This window comes from Neofelis nebulosa, chromosome 12, assembly GCF_028018385.1.
Source record: "Neofelis nebulosa isolate mNeoNeb1 chromosome 12, mNeoNeb1.pri, whole genome shotgun sequence".
NCBI lineage: Eukaryota > Metazoa > Chordata > Mammalia > Carnivora > Felidae > Neofelis > Neofelis nebulosa.
The window spans coordinates 7,752,105-7,769,689 of NC_080793.1; the positions used below are offsets into that span (position 1 = coordinate 7,752,105).

Below are 17,585 nucleotides of genomic sequence, written 5' to 3' on the forward strand. Positions count from 1 at the left end.
TGGCAACTGCACAGGTGAAGATTCAAAGGGAAGGAGGCTCAGCAGCCCCGGCTCTGGGCGCACCGCCCCACCCCCCCCGCCCCCCGACCAGCAGGGTGAGGCCAGTGGTGCCCAAGACAGCCCCAAAGGGTGAGCATTCACTGTGGGCCGGGCCGGGCCATTCCATACCCACCCAGCCACGACACTTCTCTTCCATGTCCATTTCACCACCAGACTAAGACCCAGGGAGGGATGGCATCCACACCAGATCACCAGGCAAGGAGATGGTCATGCCCAGTCAGCCTGACTCCTCCTCCAGGCTGCCCTCCTCTCTCTGCTTCTCCAACTGCTCAGCCATGACACCTCCATATGGGCACCCTTGGTGGGAACCCTTCCCTCCCAGACCTCGTGACACACAAAGAGGCTCATCCAGGAGTTAGACACATAAAGTGCACACACCAGCTGGCTTTTATTGAGGGCCTACCATGTGCCAAGTCTGCAAGGGCCCTCCTCTCACCCACCCTGCACTTCCCACTGGCCAGGGGAGAGGGTGGGCCCAGGCAGGTGAGACCCAGGCGTCGAGTGGGGAGGGGACTGAGGTGGAGGTAGAAGATGGCAGACGGGCCCCAGCAGTTGGGTCTGCGGGGAAGGCAGGGCTCCTGGTGTCGGCCCAGTTCGGAACTGAAGGCTGGGGAACCCCCCACCTTCCCCCCCCCCCCCCCCCGGATCCTGAGTCAGGAGGGTGAGAGGGCCTGGGAGCCCTGCCCTTTTGCTACATGAACTTCGGGGAAGGGGACCCATCTCTGAGTGGTTTCTCCCCACGTAAGGTGGGGCCAGAGGGCAGAGTGGCCATGCCTAAGGTGACAGTCGGGTCTCTATGGGGTCTGTGGCTTCTGGTGGCGGCTCCTGCCAGCGATCTCCAGGTCCGCTCCCTGGCCAGCTGCAGCCGGCTCCTGAGAGCTCTTCTGGAGTCACTGCCTGGACCTGGTGGGACAGAAGAGGCGAGAAGAGAGAAAGAGAAAGAACGGGGGTGGGATATGCAGAGGCAGAGACAGGAGAAGACACAGAGAAGGTCCGAGAGACAGAGACAGGCAGGGAGAGAAAGCTTGAGGTGGACACAGAAATGCGGGGAGCCACACGCAGAGACAGAGCCGCAGGGAGGGAGGGAGGGGAGAAGGCAGGCTGAGAAGGGGAACACAGAGACCCAGATGCAGTCAGCCTGCGGGGGAGAGAAAACCGAGGCACACGGTGGAGGGGGGGGGGGGGCTCTTCCCAGCCCCGCCCTCACCTAGAGCTCGTCCCGGGGGTGGTGGGGGTGGAGACTGTGCCCGCTGCTGCCAGCCAGGTCCAGGGGGGTGCCACGCAGCGTCTTGTGAGAGCCACTCCAGCTGATGATGCGGCCGCTGTCATCGTCCCAGGGTGAGGATGTCTCCGTGTCGCTGAGCCACTCGGCGTCCCCTGCGTAGTGGGTGGGAGCAGCGAGCAGGGGCCGCGCAGAGAAGGCACGCAGGTCCCGTGGCCAGAAGTGCGCCTTGTACTGCTCACTGTGAGGCCGGGGGAAGGCTCAGGAGGGCTGAGGCGGGGCCCTGCCTGGAGCCCGGGCACCTCACCTGCCCGAAGCCCCTCACTGCCCTCCCCCTCAAGACCTCACGACAAACTCCAGAAGCGGAGTTTCTGTCATCTCCATTTTCCAGACGGGGAAACTGAGGCTCAGAACAGAGAAGTGGCTTGACTAAAAACCACACGGCAGCACAGAGTTTACACCTCGGTTGGTCTGACTCCAAAGCTAGGCTGGGCTACTCCTTGGTGACCTCGCATTAGTGACTCAGCCTCACCAGCCTCAGTCTCCCCAGCTGCCCAGCGAGGGGACTTCATGCTTGTGGAGGTCGGCTCCCCGGGGTCAGGTGACCCTGCCCTGCCCCCACCGGAGACTCACTTGGGGTGCTGGTCAAACATGATGGGTAGGAACTCGTCCACAGGCAGCATTCGGCGCAGGGGCTGGGAGGCCAGCAGCTTGCGAGCACCCGCCAGGCTCAAGACATACGCCAGCGTCCAGTAGGAGTACCCGGCCACCACCAGATGTGGCAGCCCCCCCACGGCTGCCTCTTCCTCAGGGTTTACCTGCTTCCGGCCCAGGTAGCTATGGGCGACACCAAGGGGCCCGGGAGTCACTGTAGGTCCTAGGGTGTCAGAGGACCCCTTCCCCAGTTGCATCCCACAGGCCAGGCTCGGTGGGGAGGCCGTCCCTCTCCCCTGCCCCTGGAGGCGCAGGCTGCCTACATCAGGTCCCACAGGAGCTTCTCTGCCTCCACCTCCTCCATAAGCCGCTCCAGTCGCCCCCTGAAGTTGCTCTCAAAGCGCACATCGTCCTCAAACACTAGGACCTGGGCCAGGCCCCTGGCAGCCACCTGTGGTGTGGGGGAAGGGGACACAACACAGGGGGATGGCTCTTTAGATTCAGGCTGTCCCCTTCCACCTGCCTGACAATGACTGACTCTCCCTGGCCTGAGTTATATGCACTCAGCTGCTCCAAAGCCTGCTGGGGCTCCCACCGCCTGGGCACTGAATTCCAACATCTTGCTCTGGCATTCAAGGCCCCCCAGGCCCCCTCCCCTGAGGTAGAATCTTCAAGTAGAATCATGACAGCCATCATAACCTTTGCTGTATTCACAGAGCGCTGCCATACCCCAGGGGCCACAGAACTACTGCTTATCCCAGGGACCCTCGAGAGGCAGGACACAAGACGTCCCTGTACTGTAGTAAGGAGACGGAGACACAGGGAGGTACGACCACTTGTCCAAGGACACAGCCCATAGCAGAACTGGGATCTGAACCTTCATCTACTGGACTCCAGGCCCAGTTCCTCACCAGGCCTTCTGGACTTTTCTGAAGAAAGACCCTACCCCCCACGATCCCTAAGAAAAAGTACTTTTTGTAACTTCTGGAAATGTGAAAAGAACATGAAATCAGCACGGTCAACGGTGAAATAGAAATCACGTTCAGAGACAGTCTCCATCTGTTCGGAGACAGAGGGAGACAAACAGAAATATGAGCTCACATGCACATATTTCGGCTGCAGTAGAAAATAAAAACTAGAAGCGGGCCTGGGTGCTGCCTCCTGGAGGGGGCACTGTCCCCTTGCAGGGCCAGTCCCCTCATCCCTCCTCAGTGGCCAGGCAGTGATCTCTCACTGGTGCCCATACCGGCAGCCCTAAGCTGAGTCCTTCTGGCCAAGTCCCAGGCCTTTCTTCTTCCCACTTCTGAACATACAGTTCCTTCCTGCCTCAGGGTCTTTGCTCCACTGTTTTCCTCTGCCCAAAAGGCTCTTCTCACTGCCCTTCAATGCCACCCTGACCCCACATCAGTCCAGGAATCTAGGCTGGTCCATACTCTAGGACAAGCCTGTACATCTACCCTCCATGGCAAGCTTCGTTCTTCCTCGGTTTCTGTGCCCTCCCCTGGTCCCTGAGCCCCAAGAGAACCAGAAAGGCCTTTTTTTTTTTTTTTTTTTTTTTTTTTTTGGTTTGTCTCTGTATTCTCAGAGCAGAATATCTCCTAGCACACAGGAGGTGCTCAATAGAGATGACAGAATGAATAAGATACAGGGATGAACACAGTTTAAAGCTGCAGGCCAGGTCTTGGGGCGCCTGGGTGGCTCAATCGGTTAAGCGTCAGACTTCAGCTCAGGTCATGATCTTATGGTTCGTGAGCTCAAGCCCTGCGTCGGGCTCTGTGCTGACAGCTCAGAGCCTGGAGCCTATTTTGGATTCTGTGTCTCTCTCTCTCTCTCTCTCTCTCTGCCCCTTGCCCACTCACGCTCTGTCTCTCTCTCTCAAAAATAAATAAACATTAAAAAAAAATTAAAAACAAAAAAGCTGCCGGCCAGGTTTTTAAAAATATATGAATTCACCCACGGATTCCCTTGGGTGCTGAGCACAGAGCAGTGAGTAGGGTGGCCCCGCTCTGCCTGTGGGGGGTGTGGGCCAAAAGGGGGTTCCTCACCTCCTCCCAGATGGAGTAGTGGCTGAGGAAGCAGCCCACCTCGCCCTTGGTCAGTGTGCGGCCTGAGTAGGGGTCCTGGTAGCCGGGGAGCAGGTCCACGCCGAGGCTCCTCATGATACTGCTGTTGAGCGTCCTGAGGGAGACGGGACTAATGGGGTACGGGGTGCCTGCCAGGGACCCATCCAGGGGCGCCTCGCCTGTGCCTGTTGGGGGCACCCTGGAGTTTAGTTTGAAGGAGATGTCAGCCTTGTTACTGCTTCATGTGGCCTGAAGCTGTCAGTAGATGTTCCCCAGAATGAATGTGGGGAACACGGTATCTACCCCTTGGGCAGATGCCCAGGGAAAAGACGGACATCCCGCCATCTGAAGGGCGGGGGGTGGGGGTGGGGGCGTAAGTGGCAAACAGCAGTGGGCAAGTGCAGCCGTGTGACCTCTGGTTTCCCAGGGCCACATGACTGGCCCGCTCCCACCCCCACCCATCAGGGACCTAAGTCCAAGATGGAAAAGAATAAGCCTGATAATAATAAAGAAGCCTAACTTTTGGAATACTTACTATGTGTCAGGCCCTGTGCAAAATCCTCACTGAGCCCTTACAAGTCCTAAAAGGGAGACACAATCGTCTGCCATTCACACAGCAGGGCTGAGAGGTGGCGGTAACTTGCCAGAGGTCACCCAGCTGGTAAGTGACAGAGCTGGAGCGCAAGCCTCGGGGCTCCAGATTCTGGGCCTTAACCACCGTACTCTCCTCCCTCCAGTAAGCTGAAGGAGGCCATCCTGTCCTGTCGGGGTCTGCCCTGGGATTCTCTATGACACAATGACTCAGGCCCTGTTTGAGTACCTCCTGGAACAGCTAACACTCAATTCATTTGTCTGCTCTCCCCATTCCTAGGGGGCTCCAAGGGACCACACTGCTCCCTCAGCTGCCCAGGGCCCCACCCCCAGGGAGACTTACCGGCCATCCACAGCATCCACCACGCGTCCAGATATCTCCATCTCCCAGAGCGAGCTTAGCATGCGTTCCCGGCGGTCGGGCCGGCGGGCCAGGCTGATGACAAAGACCTGGAGGAGGAAGGGGAGGTGGGTGCAGAGGGAGGGGAGAGCCCACCCACCTCTTCAACCCGCTCCTGTGGGCTGAGGGGACTTACCTCATCAAACCCAATTTTGCTGGGTTTCTTTGGGGGCCGGGACACGTGAGCTGAGGCCCACATGGGGGGCCCGTCCACTGCAGAAGAAAAGTACCCCCTAATCATGAATCCCTACTGGCTCTTGTCAGCAGTGACCCTGGAGTCCTAGCCCCCCACTTCATTTTTGCCCCCTCGGCAGAACACCCAGCAGGAAGAGCCCTCAGAGATCATAGAATTCACCTGCCTTCATTGTAGAGATGGGGACAATGAGGCCCAGCGGGGAAAAGGACTTGCCCAGAGATGAGGGATGAATTAGAGGTAAGGTGAGACCCCGAGCCCACTGCCCAGTCAGGTCCAGGGCCTGGGAGAAGGGGCACAGGGGGTGGCAGGGAATAGTGGCAGCCGGCTAGCACCCTATCTCCCAGCCCTCACCTAGCGCCTCCAAGATCAGGTGGATGAAGTTGACCTTCTCGTCCTCCAGCCCCTGGTGGGATTTCACAGGCACGTTCATGTACCCATAACGGTGCTCGTTGCACACGTGGACCATGACTCCTGTGGAGAGAGGCTGGGTGGGTGCTGCAGGCGGGGCAGGGCTCTCAGAACCCAAAGCACGTGTCTTCTTGGGGACTCAGTGTCCCAACCGTGGGGCTGGAGGGAGAAAGGGCTTTACTCAAACAGTATCTAAGGGACCCTTCTGCTGAGATGGTTTATTCATTCAACAGATGTGTCTAGAGTACCAGCTGGGTGCTGGGGGATGGTGGTGAGCATCTTGGGGAGGGAGGAGCAGACAAACTCCCACCTGACCACAACCATCAGGCCAGGCCAGCCCCACCCGCTAAAGCTCCCCCACCTATGCCCGTCCCTGCTGCCCCGCCTGGATCCAGCACCATCACCTTGCGCCCAGACCCCTCTAAGCAACCCCACACCTCCTGCCCCGCCCGCGCTGCCCTCCACCTTTTCTATTTCTTCAATATTTGTCACCTTTATTGTAATTACTCATTTCCCTTTTATCTCTTATGGACTGCGAACTCTTCAGCGACAGGCGCACAGTATTTACTTAAAAGTCAACCCCATGCCCAGCAGGGAGCACAGAGCCTGGTCCAGAGCAGGGACTCAGTAGCTGGGCGCCGGAAGCCTGAATGATACAGACAAAACCCCATTACAAAATTCCTTCCAGCGGCTGCCCCTTGAAACAGCGGTAGCCTTGGAAAAGCAAGGGAACACTTCCACTTCTTCTCACGGATTCTCCATGACTCTGTTTTTCCTTCGCTCACTTTTTGCACTTGGTAAGATTTCCTGTCTTGCCTGTCTGCAACGGACTCCACCAATACCCCTTGCATGAAAAAGCCAATTACCACGCTTTCCCCTCTGGCCACTGTTGGCAGCCCGCTTGCTCACGTACGGCACTTCTGGATTAGATGGTCACTTCTCATTCTCCCCGAATTAGTCTCTTCTTAAGATTCTCTTTTCAACACTGGTGTCTCTGTCTCACTCCCATCTCTCTTTCTCAGGACTGGATTTAGCCCAATTCAGCCCAAACACTCTCCAGTAATTTCTATTTTAAAAATAATGCCAACATCAGAGTGTTCCTGGCTGCCCAATGTTCTCAGGCTAAAGACCAGATGCTTGCTGGTCAGGTCCACATAGGCTGGCCCCTGCCTCAGCCTGTACCATGTCTCCCTCACTTATTGGGTTCCTGTCACCTGCCTTCTTACGTTCCCTGCTACCACAGGGCCTTTGCACTTGCCGGTCCCATTGCCTGAAATGCTCTTTCTTGCTCTTATTGATGCTTTCCCATATTTTAGATCTCAGCCTCAAAGTTCATACCCTCCAGGAAGCCTTCCCTGACCAGATCTATTCTGGTCTAAGCTCCCTGAGCACCTAGAATCAAGAAACATTCCTTCCTGTCATGGCTGTGATTGCACATTGATTTGTGAGCTCCTTGGACTGACTGGACTGGAGGTTCCAGGAGGGCAGAGGCTGCCTGAGTTTACTCACCACTGTCTCCCCAGTGCCTGGCACATGGTAGGTGCTCCATAAACATTTGCCTAATGAAACAATGCATGAAAGGGCCAGGAATCCAGAAGAAGGACATCTAGCCTACTGGCACAGCGGGCTCAAGAAAGGCTACAACCTGGACCAACAAGAGTTTAACAGGATGAACTGGAGACTGGAGAAGGGTGTGCAAAGCAGAGGGAGCAGCATGTGCAAAGGCCCAGAGGCCTCCAGGAATGCTCACAGAGAGCTGGTCCTCACCAGCAGCCTGGCAGGAGTAGGCGAAGACGATGATATCGTCGAAAGGCCAGGTGTAGTTGGGGTGAGGGGGGTAGAAGGCGAGTTGGGCTGCTCCCTCAGCCCGCAAGGATACCAGGAAGGTGGAATGGACCATGGGGACATGGAAGCAGCCCCGGCGTTGGCGGTTCTTGGTGGGGAAGTAGTCGGCTGTGCGGCGGTAATAGCCCTGGGGAAAAGGGTTGCTCTGAGCTATGACAGCGGCCCGTCCTCCCCAGAGCACTGCTCCCCCGCCATGGCCCACAGACCTGAGGCCTCCATCGCAGCCTTACCTGGGGGGTGATCCCACACCAGAAATTGGAGTAGTAGGTCTGGGAGTCCAGCATGGGGGCCACCACGGGCAGCCGCTGCTCTATCAGAAGCCTCAGTGTCTGGTTGTTGGTCAGAATGTTGTCTGTATCTGCGAACTTTTGGGAGGTGGCTGTCACAGGTCCCAGCCTTGTCTGGGCTACACCCCCAAGGATTCACTGAGTGGGATCCCTCTGCATTGCCAGAGACCCCACATATCTCCTGGGATCCGAAGGGTTTCCGTTAGAAAGTTCGAACCTATAAACAAGGTAAGTTTGTTTCTGGACCAAGGATCTAGTCTGGAGCACTGGTTCATGGATTGGGTCCAGGGGTTAAACCTGAGTTGCTGATCTAAGAACTTTACTTAAACATTTTTTAACGTTTATTTATATTTTTGAGAGAGAGGGGGGTGCCTGGGTGGCTCAGTCGGTTGCACGTCTGGCTCTTGGTTTCAGCTCAGGTCATGGTCTCATGATTTTATGGGTTCAAGCCCCGCATCGGGCTCTGCGCTGGCAGCATGGAGCCTGCTTGGGATTCTCTCCCTCTCTCTCTATCTGCCCTTCCCCCACTCACACTGTCTCTATCTCTCTCAAAAATAAATAAACTTAGAAAAAAAAATATTTTTGAGAGAGAAAGAGCATGAGCAGGGGAGGGACAGAGAGAGACAGAAACAGAATCTGAAGCAGGCTTCAGGCTCTCAGCTGTCGAAAGGGGCTCATCAGCTCAGAACCTGATGCAGGGTTCGAACTCCCAAACTGTGAGATCATGACCTGAGCCAAAGTGAGACGCTTAACTCACTGAGCCACCCAGGTGCCCCGTGAGAACTTTATTTTAGATCTGACTTAGGGAATAGAGTCAAAGACCTACTCTGAGTTCTAGTCCAGGGAACCAGGCTCAGTTTATACTCCGGGCTCTAGGAATCTAGGCTCAGTATATACCCTGCAATCTGTCTCAGGGATCCAGGCTTAGTAGCTAATGTGAACTCCAACATGGGGATCCGAGCTCAATCTCTGGTCTGGGTTCTGACCCAGGTTGCTGGAGGGTCCAGCCTACAGGTTTGTGAAGTCACAGCAAGATGTCTATCAGGGACTGATACCGCCGCCTGAGGGAAACTCCATCGTAGCCAGGCTTTCTTACCAGGATGTAGTCAGCCCCCCAGTCCCTGGCAAAGGTCAGGGCTTCCTGTTTCAACTCCATCAGAAACTGGTGCCTTTCTTTGGTCCAGTGCTTGGGACCCTCTTCATCTGGGTAGGACCTGAGAGGGTAAAGAGACGAGATGTTCCCTCTGGGGCAGGTACATGTGGTCTTCGTCTCTGCAGAGCAGCGGACAGAGCCCTGGCCTGAAGGCTGTGGCTTGGGGCTGTCCCTTTTCCTCTCTAGGTTATAGCTATTGCCCATCTCCCCAAGAACCTTGCCCCTGAGATCACCACCTGGGCGCCCCCTCAGGCCTCCAGACCACAGCTGCATAGTCATCACCCACAGCGGCTAGCCACTCCTGCAGCATCTGTGTGGTGTTGTCCGTGTTGTGGTCCGTGGCACACCTGGGGACACGGGAGGAAGAAGGGTGAGGGGGCAGAGCCACGAAGGAGCCAAACCCCGAGGCAGCCGTGACCCCTGGAGCACCAGCACCTGTGAGGCTAGACCCTTGGGTGCTGCAGCGGAAGGAGGTATGCTACAGAGTAAGGCAAGCAGCCGGGTCCCAGTCACAGGTCTGTGACCCACTGCGGGACCTCAGGCAGGTCCCATCGGTCCCTGGGCTTCACTTTCTGCCTCTGTAACTGTAAGCTGTCCTGCGTGGCTCATGGGCTGAGACGACAGGATACGAATGCATTTGAAAGAAAAAGTACCTCAACTCTGAGGAACACACCTGCCACGTGCCCCCGATACCTTCCGTCCTCGCCAGGAGACAGGTCAGTCCCTTCCCCCTCTCAGGACTGAACAGAAGAGCTGCTGCCTCCCCTGCCCGAAAGCTGTAATAAGGACCAAGCCATACTCTGAACATCCCCTGAGAAGGGCTGATGGGACGGAGCTCCCTTACCACAGAGCACAACCTCTCCTCTGTGGAAGGGACTCCCAGGACAGAGGGGGACGCAGAGGGCTCAGCCAAGACCCCAGGTTTTAGGTGATCCTGCCCCTTTAAGCCAGTTCCCCAGAAGTGAGGACTAACTACGTGTCACGTCTTGGCGGGGTGGGAACGAACTAACTCCCAAACTGTGGTCATTGTGGGCCGCCTCCCCAGGCCACGCTCCACCCCAAGCCCAACTTTGGTGTGTTGTGGGGGGTAGTTTGTCATTTCTCTCGGTTTATCCCCAACCTCAGCTTGGGACTCCTCCCTGTTCTGGCTTCCACAGACTGTGGCCTCTGATTCCAGCGCCCTGTGGGGACGGCTGGGGGAGAGATTCTAGGGAAGGGGCTCTGCCCTCGGATGGCAGGACCCACACCCTCCACAGAGAGGCTGGGACCAGCCCAGAGAAGGAGCAGTTCTGACCCCTCTGCAGAGCAGCATGGAACCAGACTGATAAGCACCCTCACCTGCTCCCCAGGATCCCCCAGTCCTGCTGATCTCTGCCACGTGGGGACCCAGGGAAGGCCAGCTGTTCCTGTCTGCTCCACTCCAGGTCAAGCCAGTCACAGGGCCCACGGGGCTTGAGTTTGGGCTCTGAAGCTAGGGCAAGAGGACCCCACTTAAACCCAGAGGAGGTCCCCATTGGAGGAGTAGGGGCCGGGGTGAGTGTTTCGGGGTCAACCTAAGTCCTCAGAGGTCAGTCCGCAGAGCCAAGGGGATAAGGGGTTCTTTCCAGGGGCTCGCGACTGCGGAGGGCCTGTCTGCCAGGGGAGGGGCCTGTCTGGGTGGTGTCTGGACGAGCAGACGAGCCCATCTGGGGTGGAGGCTGTCCGTGGGACCCGGGGGTACATGCCCAGAGGGTGCCAATGCCCAGTCTCTCTCACCAGAGGGCCAGCCTGGCCCGGGGGTAGTCCAGCCGCTCCAGCGCGCCCAGGTAGTGGGGCAGTGAGTGCTCGGCATTGCGGGCCAGGATGGTAAGGACCACGGCGGGCAGCGGTGGCTCCACGACTCCCGCAGCCTGGAGCCTCGCCCCCAGCAGGAGCAGCAGCTGGAGCAGCGGGGCGGCGGGGGCGGCGCGCATGGCGGGCGCTCGGGCGGCGGCGGCGGCAGCGGCCCCCGGGGCTCTGGCCCGGCCGAGGGGAGTGGGCGGTGCGGCCGGGCCGGGGCGGGGCCCGGGGCCGGGGCGGGGCCGAGGCGGCCGGAGAGGGTGGGGGGAGCGTACCCCCGAAGAGTGGGCTCCCCCTCCCACCCGCTACGCGCCGATTCTCAAGTGCCCTCTCCTCCGCCAGGGGCAGCGGAGGACCAGGGCCCGGAGACCCGCCCCACTCGCGAGCCAGGGGCAGCGCCCTCCCGGCTGGGCGCCGGCGGGGGGAAGGGAGGCAGAGGGGAGGGTCCCGGGGGACGGCATCCGAGCCGTCCCGGTGCCTGAGAACGCCCCACTCCGAAGCCCGGAGCGTTCAGCCCCCGGAATCCGGCTCCACTGAGCGTCCGGCGCCCCTGAGTCCGGAATCCCTGGCCACCCATCCGACCCTCGGACCCCAGTCGCAGCCCCGCGGGGCGGGACCGACCGGCGGCGGCCCTAGCCGGGCTCCCCGGTTCCCGCCCCGCCCCCGCCCCCGGGCGCCCTCTGGAGGGCCCATGCGGAACTTCTCAGACCTGCGCGGCGACACCGGCTTGGAGGGCGGGGCAGGGGTCCCCCGGCCCTGGGCGCGCCATCCAGCTGCGTCCCGAGCGCTGCGTCTTCCACGCGTCGTCGTCCTCGCCTCCGCCGCCAGCGCCGGCGGTGCTCCGGCCCTTTAAGAGAGCAAAGCCACTCTCAGGCTACGTGTAGAGCTAGGGGGAACCCCAGACCCCGCACCTTGACCCAGCCACGCACAAAGCAGGAGGTATAGCCTCCCCTGGGGCAGAGTCGGGGTCCTGAGGCCCCAGCTGAGATGGGAAGGGGGCTCCAGCTTCTCTTAGGAGAGGGCAGGAAAGGGAGGGGCCTGAAGGCACCAGCGGCAGGTTCCAGCTCAGTATCACTTTCTCTGGTTCAACTCTGGTCCTCCTCTGGGTGGGTTTGCAAGGAATGAATGCACTCCAAGCTTCTCTTGGCATGGAGCCTGGCCCCGGAAGAATTGCTGGGGCTGAAAGACAGCACTGGAGAAGAAGCCAAGCTTCCCTTCCATTCACCCGCCCCTCCCCACCGTAAAGGCCTACTTTCCTATGGCTCTTTTGGGTCTCCCTTCAGTCTCTTTCCAGGGTCAGGGAAGAGGGCTAAGCCTATACACACTAACTCTGCTGAGAGGGGAAGGGTGGGGAACCAGCAAGGAGTGGACTTGCCTGAAGATGGGGCAACCTGTGGGGGCATTGAACCCTGGAGTCCTGGTCTCCAGCCCCACCCACTCCAAAGCTTCTAGGTGGCTAGTGGTCCTACAATGAAAGGTCTGAGGTCCTCTGGGAGAGTCCCTTCCCTTGGATGGTAGCCTCTGGCCAGAAGGCACTCCCAGCCCCAGAATGGGGATTCCCTTTCTAAAAGGAAGCAGTGTGCCCCTCCTCTCCCATCCTGGAGTCATCCCAGAGCCTCTGTCCATCCTGCTGGTCACAGGGGTTTCCAAATTCTTCTCCAGCCTCAACTCCTCCTCCTCAATTCTCCTCCTTCTCCTCTGAATGCATTGACCCCTCCCATTGTCCCTTTCCTCTCTCCCCAGTCCATCAAGTGATCCAGCCTCTCACTGACTCCCTTGCCTGTGGGTTCTCCCATCAACCCTGCCTGGGAAAACCGTATAACCATCTTGCTTTTTGGCATGTTGGGGCTACTGCAGACAGGATTTCCACTCTCCACTGGACTCTGACCAGGCCCAATGGGCCGTTTCCCCTGTGCTGCTCCTGCCTCCTCTCCTCAGTGGCATGTCACAGCTTCTGCAATCTCTGCTCCAGGAGGATCTCCCTGATACTTTTTGGAGAAAAGAGAAGCCCTCACCTGGGAGCTCTCATTTCCAGCCTGCAAACCTCCATCCCCTTCCCCCAAGCCTACCGCAGCTCTCACTGCCTGGTACCATGGGAAGAGGTACCCCCTCCTCAAGATGGAAAGGCCCCTAAGGTCTAAATGCCCTTGCCCTTCCTGGAATCATCAGCCTCCCTCTCTTCTGGGTGCTTCCTTTGACATTCCAAAGGACTTGAATCTCCCCCAGTTTAAAACAGGAAAACACCAAGCTGTTTGCGGGCCCCCAGCGACAGTCTTATCTTTCTCTCTCCCTCCAAACCCCTTGAACTAGGATCTGTGCTTTGCTCCAAGGGTCCCTTCCTCATCTCCGTTCCACCAAATGGCTCCTGCCAAGACCAGAGTCCTCCTGGCCACTCCCCACAAAGGATATTACCTCCTCAACCAAGAAGAGGGTTCTCTTCAGCAGCTGACCACGTGGGCCACTCTGTCTTTCTGGAAAACCGCAAGTGTCTCCACTACCCATTTGGACCCACATTCTGTGTGTGTGTGTGTGTGTGTGTGTGTGTGTGTGTGTGTGTTAAATTAAAGTCTACACTCAGGGGTAGGGCTCAGCCTTACAACCTTGAGATCAAGAGTCACATGTTCTGCCGACTGAGCCAGCCAAGTGCCCCAAGATTCCATTTGCTCAAAACAGAACCCTACCCTTCCCCCCCAACATCTCCCCCTCTGGTGGCCTCCCCAATTTAGAGAATGGCACCTCTGCCACCTGGTCCCTCAAGCTGGAGAGCTGGGTGTCACTGATGCTGCATCCCTCTTTCAACCTACTCCATCACCTCATCCTGGCAAAACCACCTCCTCAATATCCCTGGCACTTGGCCACCTCTTTCCTTCTGCTCTGCCGCTCGACCGGTGTACCAGTACCACTCACCTGGCCCACAGCATCTCCCAGAGACCTGCCCCCCACACTTTCTCCCTAGAAACCATTCTGCCCTCAGCCACTCTTTCTAAATGCCCTGGGTTAACACCCTTCAGGGACTGCGCACTGCCCTCAGCATAGGGCTCAAACCCCTCACAGAGCAGCGAGGCCCTGCGTGGCCTATGTGACACTTCTCTGACTCCTCTGACCTCCCCTCTCCTCTAACCTGCTCAAGCCGATTTGGACTATGTACAGTTTTCCTGAACACTCCATGCTTTAGGACTGTCCCACATCCTTTTGTTTGTTTGTTTTTTCTCCGCCTGAACTTCTATAGGCCCTCCTGTCTCAGCCTTCAACTAACTTCCTCTGGAAAGCCTTCCCCATGTCATGTCTGGGGGACTTACCCTGCCATGGCACCCTATATAATCCCATTCATTCTCTGCTAAGGGCAGTTCTAGCAGAAGAGTGTTCCACCTGGAGGGGACAGGTTGGGCCAAGATCCTGCGGGGGGCACAAGCAAGGAGGCCAGTGGCTGGAGCCCAGGGAGCAAGGGAGTATGGGAAGAGGTGAGGACCACCCAGGGCCTTAAAGCTGCATCAGGATTTTGGATGTGTTTTAAGTGCAACAGGAGGACGCTTGGGAGTGCCTGGGGGGCTCAGTACGTTGAGTATCCAAGTTTGGCTCAGGTCATGATATCACAGCTCCTGAGTTCGAGTCCCGCATCGGGCTCTGTGCTGACCCCTCGGAGCCTGGACCCTGCTTCAGATTCTGTGTCTCCCTCTCTCTCTCTGCCCCTCCTCCACTCGCAGTGTCTCTCTCTCTCTTAAAAATAAACACTAAAAAAAAAAAAAAAAAAAAAAAAAGGAAGACATTGGAGAGGGTAAGCAGAGAAGTGATGTGATAATGATAATGCCTTAAAAAATTGCTCTGGCTGCCACGCAGAGGGTGGGCCAGGGGGGCAAGGAGGGAAGGAGGAGATCACATTCAGAGAGACAGATGACAGTGGGCAGAGAGCAGACGCACTATGGAGGCAGAGCCCCTGCCTTGTGGGATTCCGTGCGGGAGACAGAGTGAGGAATCTGGGTGACTCGGGGCTTGCAGCTGGACTGGCTGGTGGGCTAGTTACTGAACGGGGAAGACCTGAGATGAAGCTTGTGGACTGTGACTCGAGGTCTGTCTGGACCTTATTTCGAGCTGCCTTTTAGACTCCCGGGTGGGAAGATCACATTCCAGACCCTCCTGGCTGTCAGTTCTGAGGCGGGGACCCATCCATCTCGTTTACCATTTTATCCCCAGCCCTAGAGCAGGGCCAGCCGGACCTAAGGTGGGCTCTCAGTAGAAATACGGTGGGTCACAGACTGAGGTGGGCTGATCATGCACCTGTACTTCCACTAATTTTTTTTTTGCCCCCAGATAGAATAACAGGACATACTCTGCAGAGGTAATAGCGGGCCAGATCCACAGAAATGCTAAAGCAGTGGTTGTCAGAGCACGGTCCCCAGACCAGCCAGCATCAGCCGCACCTAGACATTGTTACAAATGCAAATTCCTAGGCCCCTCCCCACACGCACAGAGTCAGAAACCGTGGGAGCGGACGTTAAAGCCACAAGGCTGCCAGGCGGTTTTGACGCGGGCTAAACTTTGAAGCTGCTGTTCTATGGGGCCTATGGCCTCATTCTCGGGGTCATGTAGACTCTATGCCTGGGAAAAACAAAACAAAACAAAACAAAACAAAAGATGGTTTGGGCCCTTCTTGCTGAATAAGTCCAGACCACCCTGGGCCAACATTTAACTGGGCTCTGGGCTACCCCCGACCCCACCCGGACTCCCAGAATCCTCACACCCATCCCTCAGCCATTGTGGTTCTGGGCAGAGCCAGGTGGTGGCGCCAGCGCCTTAGGCTTCAGTCTGGCTTTGGGAGCTAGAGACCCCGGAAGAATTGTCCCCCTCCCCTGCGCCTTCTTCCCCGCTGGGAGCCTCTGCTCCAAGGCCTGTCCGCTGGCAAAGGCTTTGCAGGATGGCCTTCATCAGGGAGAGGGGCGCTGAGGCTGGCACACCCAAGGTAGGGGCCGACCCCCTCTTCCTGCAGGTTAGGAAGGTGGGCTAGAGAAGCCCCCTTGGTCAGAAAGAAACTAGGGGTGTCTGGCCTGTGGACTTGGGGGTCAGAAGCCCAGGCAGGTGGCTCCGGTCCAGTGGACTCTGGTTACACCCGTGTTAACCCTCCGCCTACCCTGCCCAACCTCATGTGAGGTCTCAGGTGTTTCTTCCCTGCCAATGGGTGGGGGCAGCCTGGGGGAACCCCAGGGCCCAGACAGAGCCTCAAGGTTGGGCGTCCTCACAGCCTGGCAGCCAAGCAAGCTAGGAACAGGGGCCCAGGGCAGAGAGGTTGCTTGGATGGAGCTCTTACCAGCTGCCAGCTTCACGTCTCCTGGGTTGGGGGCTCTCTGGGCCCCTGTCCTGCTTTGTGGCCAAAGGAGCCCAGCATCCTGGCCAGAGGAGGGGCCCATGCCCTGCTTCTGGTCCTGGGTGCAGCTCGGTAGACAGGAGTCCAGGAGACCCGCCTGTGCTCCTTCCTAGCTCAGTTCCGAGCCCGGTTCCAAGAGGACCCAGGGCTGAGTGCAGGCTCGACCCCCATCGGCTCCCCTGCCCCTCATCTTTCCTCTTTGAGGGGAGACTGAGACCCCTTGCCCAGCTGGAGTCACTCTGCTCATTCTGCTTAGACCTAGCATACCTTGGCCTCTGCTCCAAGAATCCGCCCACACCCTCTCATCTCCAGGGGTCCCACCCAACGCCCACACCCACTCCAGAGGACCACCCTCTCCCTCTTGGCCATGCCCTCATCTCCCAGGACCCCAGATGTGGAGCTGTCCTCCTCTGAGGCTCTGCCTCTGTCCTCAGGAAGCTGGGGCTAGGCCAGCTGTTTTCCCCGGGTAGCCAGCTGTTTTGCCCATCAGGAAGCAGCTCTGCGAAAATTGTTGCTGTGGCTGGGGCTGCAGCGTGGCAGCCCCACTGGGCCAGGGCCTGGGAGCTGTTAACTCCTCTGGGCCCAGCCAGCTCCTTCCTACATCCACCACCCCAGCCCCCCACCCCGCGGGAGTAGCCTGTTGCAAGACTTCCAGAGACCCCCCAAGAAGACCAAGCCTTGCTATGCCCACCCCCTCAACAGCTGCTAACCTGACATCCCCTCCTCTCATCGGAGCCTTGTCCTCAGGTGACCCCAGGTGAGAGGAAGTTTCAAAGGGACAAATTTGTTCAGAACAATAACAATAGCAATAAGAATAATAATAGCCATCATTCACTGCTGTGTGCCAGGCATTGTGCTAAGTACTTTCAACGTATTATCTAGTTTAATTTTCACCACATCCCTGTGACGTCGGGAATGTTTTCATTTTACAGATGAGGAAACTGAGGCATGGCCAGTGTAAGTTGCTTGCCCGAGCCCAAGCAGAATTGGCGTTTGAAACTGGTCTGCCTGCCGCTATCCGGCCAGTCCTGGCGGTTCTGGAATGGCTGTTGCTGTTGCTATTTAAGTTTCTCCCTGAGCTCCTTGCCCGCCACACTCCCCCCGACCCCACCAGGAAAGGTATCTGGGTATCGGTAGCACCATCTGTGAAATGGGATCACTGACGGGCGGAGTCACCACCAGCTCCCGGAGCCATGCCAGGCTCTGTGCTCAATACCTTCCAAGTATTTATTAGTAGTAGATCATTCCTCTGGGTGGCTGCGGGTCAGCCTGGGCTAGAATCCTGGCTTTGCTGTTCTTGGCATCCTGGCTTTGGGCAAGTGACTTTACATCTCAGTGTCACGGTCCAAAACTGGAAAATGGACGTGAGAACAATATTCTGTGTCTTTGATTTTTTGTTGTGAAAGGATGGTGATAATGCAGGTGAGGTGGTTAGCCCAGCACCCAACCCGGAGAGGGGTGGGAAGTATCACCCCTTACTGTTGTGACTGCTAACCATAATCTGGAAGGATCTGAGTGGCCCACCTAGC

At 57.7% G+C, this 17,585-nt stretch overlaps 1 protein-coding gene and 1 long non-coding RNA gene across 7 annotated transcripts in view; one reads left to right on the forward strand and one right to left on the reverse strand.

The window, feature by feature from the left end:
- Positions 1-424: 424 nt before the first annotated feature.
- Positions 425-17,585, reverse strand: part of CERCAM (cerebral endothelial cell adhesion molecule) — a 33,901-nt gene continuing 16,740 nt past the window's right edge. Inside the window, exons 1-14 of one of the 6 annotated variants that reach the window (XM_058693933.1) lie at positions 16,000-16,594; positions 10,635-11,544; positions 9,116-9,226; positions 8,823-8,940; positions 7,670-7,804; positions 7,362-7,566; positions 5,538-5,657; positions 5,127-5,203; positions 4,934-5,040; positions 3,982-4,114; positions 2,260-2,387; positions 1,916-2,119; positions 1,268-1,523; positions 425-963 (exon numbers count right to left, since the gene is read on the reverse strand). In XM_058693933.1, the coding sequence (XP_058549916.1) occupies positions 1,268-1,523; positions 1,916-2,119; positions 2,260-2,387; positions 3,982-4,114; positions 4,934-5,040; positions 5,127-5,203; positions 5,538-5,657; positions 7,362-7,566; positions 7,670-7,804; positions 8,823-8,940; positions 9,116-9,226; positions 10,635-10,831 (1,791 nt within the window). In that variant the 5' untranslated portion in view covers positions 10,832-11,544; positions 16,000-16,594 and the 3' untranslated portion in view covers positions 425-963. Of the gene's footprint in view, positions 1,085-1,267; positions 1,524-1,915; positions 2,120-2,259; positions 2,388-3,981; positions 4,115-4,933; positions 5,041-5,126; positions 5,204-5,537; positions 5,658-7,361; positions 7,567-7,669; positions 7,805-8,822; positions 8,941-9,115; positions 9,227-9,572; positions 9,645-10,634; positions 11,545-11,626; positions 14,025-15,024; positions 15,118-15,999; positions 16,595-17,585 lie in introns of those variants that run through there. The other 5 variants (XM_058693932.1, XM_058693936.1, XM_058693938.1 and 2 more) reach the window with 5 other exon arrangements.
- On the forward strand, positions 15,292-17,430 carry LOC131491263 (uncharacterized). The gene is made up of 2 exons (XR_009251380.1): positions 15,292-15,654; positions 16,989-17,430. It is a non-coding gene; the product is annotated as an uncharacterized LOC131491263 (long non-coding RNA).